The sequence below is a fragment of the Nasonia vitripennis genome, assembly GCF_009193385.2.
Source record: "Nasonia vitripennis strain AsymCx chromosome 2 unlocalized genomic scaffold, Nvit_psr_1.1 chr2_random0007, whole genome shotgun sequence".
NCBI classification, from domain to species: Eukaryota; Metazoa; Arthropoda; class Insecta; order Hymenoptera; family Pteromalidae; genus Nasonia; species Nasonia vitripennis.
Genome location: NW_022279614.1, coordinates 1,286,723 through 1,294,180, shown reverse-complemented (window position 1 = coordinate 1,294,180; position 7,458 = coordinate 1,286,723). Strand labels below are relative to the sequence as shown.

Below are 7,458 nucleotides of genomic sequence, written 5' to 3'. Positions count from 1 at the left end.
ATGGAGTCTTGTTATTCTTCTCACTGTTTCTCTTGGGATGCCAGATCGTACTTCTATTTGTCGAATTGAAATATGAGGATCTAAATAAATCATAGCAAGCACCACCAATACTCGTGGATCATTTCGCTCGATAGTCATTACTCTATGACGTTGTCGTGATCTTTGAGGTCCTCGCCTCTCTCGCTGTTCAATTCTCTGGATCGTACTTCGAGATGGATGATGATTTCTGTTTGGGAAACGCCTCCGATATAATTGTGCTGCTGCATTATAATTTCTTCGACACTCTCCCAAAATCAATAAAATATCAACAATTTCGCTTCGACTATAGTCCGGCATATTTACTTAGATTATAAATATTACAAAAATAAAAAAAATGACTCAAATCACATATTTTCAATTATTAAATTAGTATTTGAAGTCGATAAATATCTAAATAAATTTAAAAATTCTACTGCATTACTAGAACTTAGACTGTTTTCTGCAAAAAATAATAAATAAAAAACTACTTAAACAATTATTTAATTGCAAATAGTAATTATTAATTTTTTATTATAAAATAATTTATTGATTAGGAAGCTTTTATGAAATAGATAATAAATAAATATTTTGTAATTCCAAAAGTGTTAAAAGTAAATTTTAATAGATAACTTATAAAATAGTTAAAATTGTATTTTAGTAAAAGATTTATTTTAACTTATTAAATTTTATGAAGTGAAATCAAACTTATACATACATTTAAAATATGGGTAATTAATCGGAATATTTAGCTCTTAAACAATATTTTCTAGAATAATTGCTATGACTTGAAATTATATCAAACATTTTTTAATTTTAAGTAAATTGATTCTTCAAGAAATACCTTCATTACGTATTGCAGAACTTTTTTTATACAAGACATTAATACAAAAATTTTAATAGAAAATGTATATTCGTATTATTTTTAATATTAAATGAAATGATGTAAAAAGTACAATCTTCATTTGTTAACAATAATAAATATTCTGTTACGTTAGATAAAAATTTTTTTACATTAACATAACTTTAGATGCAATATTTTATATTAATATGTATGTTATTAATTAATTATTATCGTGTTAAATACAATATTTTACAGCTTACATATTGTACAAGTTTAAATAATGAACATACATTTTTTAGTGTTGTTGGTTGTTTATTATTACTTATCTAATAGAAAAGTGCAAAAAATTTAAGTACCTACCAATTTCTGCTGCAAAAATATTTCTAATAGAATTAAAATATTTATACAGTGGAATTATCACTAAATAATTATATTAACTGTTGCCAGTAATTGTATGTATAATCTGTGTGACGACATGGTATGTATTACAAACTTTATAATTCTGCTTATACATATGTATTTTCAACATGCGTGTTTACATGTATGTGTGTATAGCATATGTATACAAACATACGTATGTATGTATATCTATGCATACTTAAAACAATAATAATTTATGAATAAATTAAATGGAAAAACAACAACGTTATTTAAAAAAACATAATGCAATTTATTTCTGATTCAAATAATAAATGTGTGTAAAATAAATATAAAAACTTTTTTACTTTATACTTCGATGTTTTACTTTTTCTTTTTCTGTATCGATGGCTTTTTATTGTAAAATTCTATTCATATTTTGGCATTACGGTTTATCAATTTATGATTTTTTAAAAATAAAACATTTAATATTTTTTTTACGTTTTTATCAAACTTTGACGTTTTTCTACAATACTTCGATGTTTTACTTAATCTTTTTCTGTATCGATGATTGGCTTTTTAATAAAAATTTTCGTTAATATTTTTGGCGGAAGGCTCTTTCGACTCTTTCGACAATTTTCGGAGGCTATTTTTATTTTTGCAAATCGAAAGTTCGGGCGGCAGGTACAACGCGGGGCCGGGGCGCCTGCTTGAAAATCATTCGTGAGTTAAGCGTCGTAGGGGAAGGTTCGACGGAGTCGCGGTGGCAAGACTGAGCGCGGGACTTATTTGCGTCTTGGCCGCTGGACAGAGAACATCTAAGAAGGGATTTCATCTCGGATACAAAGTAAAAGTAAAGTTTGAAAAAAAATAATTTGACCTTGAAATGACCTTGTAGGACTGGCTCAAATTCGAGGTCACAATTCTCCCCCCCCCCCCTATATAACAACTTTGGTCTCTACCACTTTTTTTTAATTTGGCGTTGCTAGAGGAATTACGTAGGCGGGGTTTCATTCTGGCTGCAGGACATTGAGATGACCTTCAGTGCCGCAACCGAACATACCATTCTGAACGTAAAATTTACCGCTCTTTCCATTCCCGCAATAAAAGAATGGGGTTCCTATTTAAAAATCCAAAGTTGACCTTCAAATGACCTTGAAAAAGGCGTTCATAGTCAAATCCAAGGTCACCATCGGGTTGCCCCTTCGATATCCTACAACTTTGGTCTCTACCATTTTTTCGATTGTGGCTGTCCCTGACGAGTTATAAGCGGTGCCCGTTTAAATTGGGTCACCCTGTATAGCGATTTTTGTGTGTATGGTTGTTCGAGCTGTTAATATTGAAGTTGTGTCAGATTTGTCCACTGCTGCGTTTCTAGCAGCGTTTCGCAAATTCACCGCTCGCCGTGGACTTTGTAGGATGGTATTCAGCGACAACGGCACCAACTTCAAGGGCGCAGCCACAGAAATTGACAAGTTATTCCAACGGGCTTTATCAGTATCGCAGGAGGTGGCAGCTGCATTGGCGAAGGACGGTATAGTATGGTCTTTTATACCTCCTAGAGCTCCTCATTTCGGAGGACTATGGGAGTCGGCATTGAGGAGTTTTAACATCACTTCAAATGTGTCATTGGAGACACGTCATTAACGTTCGAGGAAATGTCAACAGTTGCTGCTCAGATCGAGGGATGCTTAAATTCTCGGCCGCTCTGCCCACTGAGCTCTGAGTCCACTGATTCGGTGGCGCTTACGCCTGGTCACTTTCTTGTGAACGCTCCTCTCAATGTGTTACCCGAGCCCTTTGAAGACGTGAACCTAAAATCTCGCACTTGCAGGTGGAAGCTACTCTCGGTTATGAGAAACCATTTCTGGAGCGATGGCGACTGGAGGTTTTGCATCATTTACAGCAGAGAAACAAGTGGCTGACTCCTGGACGACAGTTGGTCGTGGGCGACTTGGTGCTTCTGAAGGACGAGCTCTGCCCTCCATCCAAGTGGCCACTGGGTCGAATTACAGCGGTACATCCAGGAAAAGATGGTCTAGTTCGAGTTGTTACCATCCGTACTGCCAATTCCGAGTTCCAGCGACCAGTTGTGAAGGTCATCTTTCTACCCTCAGACGAGAGTGCGCAGAGGGCAGTCTCCAGCCTTCAACCTGAGTCCAGTCAAGACTGAAGAGTTTCCTAGTGTCATCAATCGAAGAGATTTTACACACAACACCTACACTGTAAACTCACTTAGCTCGTGAATAGATAGCATCCTAGTCGAATATTTAAATGCAGATTCATTAGAGACAAGTTTTTATTTTGTTCTTTAGTATTAGCTTGCTAGAAACTTTGCATTAGATTATTCAAGAATATAGGCGAATTTAACCTTGTATCAAATTTTATTGTAATGTTGTTAAACTTAAAGCATTGTAAACTTGTTGTTGATCGACTGTTCGTTAAGGAATTGATTCCACAGAAATTTAGTGAGAACAGTTCGATCGGTAGAGTCATGGTAGGGATTAGCTTCCTTCGAAGTAGGCTTTCCTATCTTTAAATTTAATTTATTGTTATTGCCGGTCTCTTTATTGCTGCATGGCAGCAAGAGGGGCGGTATGTTCGAATATTAGTTTAATATGCGAAGAGAGAGCGAGAAGTTTCGAGAAGCTTGTCACCTTAAGTTCAAATTCGACGGTTTTCGCTAGCCCGCACGGCACCAATGAGGTTGCCATGGCAACGCGCGCTCGCTCGCTCCTACTCTGTCTCTATCCGCCTGTTTTCGCGAGCGGTCTTCTGCCGCTTTCGCTGATTTGTGTTATTCAGTTTTCGTATTGCCGAAGCGCTGTGAGGACTCGCCTCACAGTGTCGACCGTTAAATAATATCGTTTGTTAACGCGTCGGTGCTCTAACACTCTTCTAATACTCTTCAATTTTCCATAGTCAATACATTTGTAATCACACTCTTTTCTTTTCAATAAAGATCAATAGTTTGACGGTATACTTAGTATACCTTTTTATCTCAAGTTTAAAGAGCGTGTTATTATTTTCACATTAATTGTTTTGATCCACAAGTCTCTATCAAAGTCGAGAGACTATAAATAGTTATTTATACCATTTGCGCAGCTCGTGTGGCAATCCGTTCTACAAGTCCGCTACCCCGATCTCGAATGAGTTTGCGTAACAATCCGTGCGGCACTTCTGCATTTCGAGGTCAAGATTACTCGCCCGTTTACTACCCGCCCTGTCTGTTCCGCGAAACTTGAATTTGCTCCGCAGATATGAAGGACGACCTGTTTGGAGCAAATTGGCCAGTAATGACAAGGAGAGGTAGTGAACTCTACCTTTGTAGGATAAGATGTTAATTTTTCTGTAGATAGGGATGATATGGTTAAACCTACTGAGGCCAGATACGAACCACAGGACCGCGTTCAAGCAACGCTCGAGCTTTGTGCAAAGCTCTTTGGATAAGTCCAGAAAAAGGATTGCGCAATAATTGAAGTACGGTAGTATAAGGGATTTTACTAGGGCGATTTTCGTGCTCTGAGAAAGGAAGTAGCCACATTTCCTAAGCCTGAAGAGTGCGGTAAAGCTCCTATTGCAGACCATCGTGCAATGCTCACGCCAGGGCAGCGTGCTGTCTAGCTTTAGCGATTCTCAAGAGTAAATCACCTGGCCAGCCAGCACGACATCCAGCAGCGCCAGGATACTAAGTTGAGCCATGAAGCCTCGAGAACCGAACCATATAGCTTTGGTTTTACGGGGATTGATCCGCAGGCCATTCGCGGCTGACCAGCTGGTCAGATTGGCCATAGTCTCGTTTGCTTGGCAGACGATGTTCGCGGCTTCTTTGATATGACCGCTGATGTAAAAGCAGAAATCATCTGCGTACAAATGAAATTTTAGATCCACGCAGATGTCGGACAAATCATCGATAAATAGCATGAATAGAAGATGTCCTGGGAGTGAGCCCTGAGGGACCCCGCATTCACGCATGAGGGGGGAGGAGTACTCCCCTGAAGATGTGAGGGCGCGCACAAAATGCTAATCGGGTGGAAGTCTTCGATGCTCTTAGGGCGGCCAATTTTAGGCAATGAGCGAATGGTTGCGCGCTTCCACTGGTTCAGGAAGATACCTGATTGTAAGGAAGCATCGAATATGTTCTGAAGTACCAGGATGATGTGAAACAGGCATTCCTTCAAAAATCGTAGCGGTAGCGCATCCGGGCCCAGTGCGTTAGAGCTAGCTTTGCTGAAAGCTTCGAGGATGTCCTTAGCGCTGACGTGGTCGAAGTGGAAGTCGTTGTCGGGGCAGGTACGTGCAGTAGACCTGGTGTCGTGAAAAATGTCCGGCATGTCCGAGCCGACGAAGTGATGGTTATTTGGGAGTGAGGAAATGACGAACTCAGAGTATGTGAACTGAACTTAGATTTATTCGAACTTTCGTTTCGTCGAGTGTCGATAGCTTAGAGTGCGTGCGACTCGTGTCGTGTCTCTAGCGTAACTGATTTCAGGTCCTCCGACATCGACCGTCGAAGATTTCGTCAGCTCCGCCTCCTGTACCGATCAACCGATCGGATCGGCAGGGACGGAGCGTGCGCAGCCCGGGCAGCGCGTCAGCGTCGGCGTCGGCTGGCCCAAGTGGCCCGCTGTTTGCTGATTTATTGCGCCGGTAATCCCCCAGCGTCGGCGCGCATCCGCGGCTCTATCAATTTATAGTTATACTGCGCCAGGAAAAATCCGGGCGCAATCTAGCGTAGGTCGCAGGTATCGAGATGCGGGCGGCTACAATAAAGCGCGGCTCGAACGGTTTATTGTCTACCCGACGGGGAAAACGAATCGGATGAGTGCTGATTCGGGTCGAGCTGTGCGAGGCACGGTCGCGTGGGTCTGCGTGTGCGCGGGCGCGCGCGTGTGTGTGTGCGCATCTGTGCGTGTGTGTCGAGTGTGCTGGCAAAAGCATGTGGCGCGACTGCCACAGTACCCCCTTACCAGTGATGAAGTCACGATATAAGTGTGTTATAATACAATAACATTTTTTGTTATGAGAATCCCGCTTGGTAACGTTCTGCGAAACGCACGCGTCTCCCTGATCGTCGAGTTGTTGGTTGGTCTGGCGTCCTCTCGTCCTGGGCGGGTTCGTGTCGGTTTGGCTGCTCCTGGGGTGTTGGTGGCGGCTGTGTCTGGTCGGCTGCGTTGGGTGATGTTGTTGGTGTCGTTGGAGTCGGTTGGTGGTCCCGGTTGTCTTCTTTGACGATGTAGGCTGGTTTTAGCCTGTTGATGGAGACTGTCGTGTCTTTGACATTCACGTTGACGATAAGCGTTTTGTCGCGGCGGCTTACGACTCTAAACGGTCCATCCTACGGCATTTGGAGGGCGTTTTTTACGGCGTCGTGTCGTATGAAAACGTGCTTCGAAGTTGCCAAATTTTTAAACACGAACGTTTTCGTTGTTCCATGGCGTTCGACGGCTGCTGGTCGCAGTTGCTGTAGGTATCCTCGAAGCTGCCTGATGAAAAACGCTGGATCTTCCTGCTGGCGTTCGCTAGGAGCGAGTAACTCTTCAGGTAGTCGCAGTGGTTCGCCGTATACCAGCTCTACCGAGGTAGCTTCAAGGTCATCCTTCCACGATGCTCGTATGCCTAGGAGGACGGTGGGCAGGATCTGCGTCCACGTGTCGTTCTGGTGACAACGGATGTCAGCTTTCAGTTGCCGGTGGAGTCGTTCCACCATGCCATTCGCTTGCGGGTGATAAGCGGTCGTCCGCAGGTGAGTCGTGCCTGTCAGACAACTGAGCGACTGAAACAGGTATGATTCGAATTGTCGTCCTTGGTCGGTGGTCAGGCGTCTCGGTGGGCCAAAACGGCAGATCCAGCCGGTGTAGAAGGCGCAAGCGACTGTCTCGGCTTCTTGATCCGGCATTGGAAACGCTTCCGGCCAGCGTGTGTAGCGGTCCACGCACGTGAGGCAGTATCTTTGCCCTTCGGATGGTGGCAGGGTGATAATGTCGATATACACGTGCTCGAATCTCCCGGAAGGTGTTCTAAATTCTCCGACTGGTGATGTAACGTGCCTGGAGGTTTTTGACTGCTGGCACTGGATGCAAGCTTACGCCCATGCCCGACAGTCCGCCTTGATGGACGGCCACACGTAGCGTTGTGTCATGAGCTTGACCGTGGCCTTGATACCTCGGTGCGCGAGATTGTGCACCGCGTCGAATGCCGCTCTGCGGAAAGTTTCCGTGATGAAGGGGCGCGCCGTGTTT

The 7,458-nt window shown here is 43.0% G+C and overlaps 1 protein-coding gene across 1 annotated transcript; it reads right to left on the bottom strand.

The window, feature by feature from the left end:
* Positions 1–6,236: 6,236 nt before the first annotated feature.
* LOC103315938 lies at positions 6,237–7,115 on the bottom strand. The gene is made up of 2 exons (XM_031925237.1): positions 6,559–7,115; positions 6,237–6,468 (listed from the first exon to the last, which is right to left on the bottom strand). The coding sequence occupies exons 1-2, from the start codon at positions 7,113–7,115 to the stop codon at positions 6,237–6,239; spliced, it is 789 nt and encodes a 262-aa protein (XP_031781097.1).
* Between the last annotated feature and the right edge of the window lie 343 nt (positions 7,116–7,458).

Excerpts from the sequence above, each read along its gene's own strand:
- LOC103315938 (XM_031925237.1), bottom strand. The coding sequence starts at position 7,115 with ATGCCGGATCAAGAAGCCGAGACAGTCGCTTGCGCCTTCTACACCGGC. Across the intron at positions 6,469-6,558 it reads AAAAACGCCCTCCAAATGCC|GCTAAAACCAGCCTACATCG; the intron begins GTAGGATGGACC and ends CTCCATCAACAG.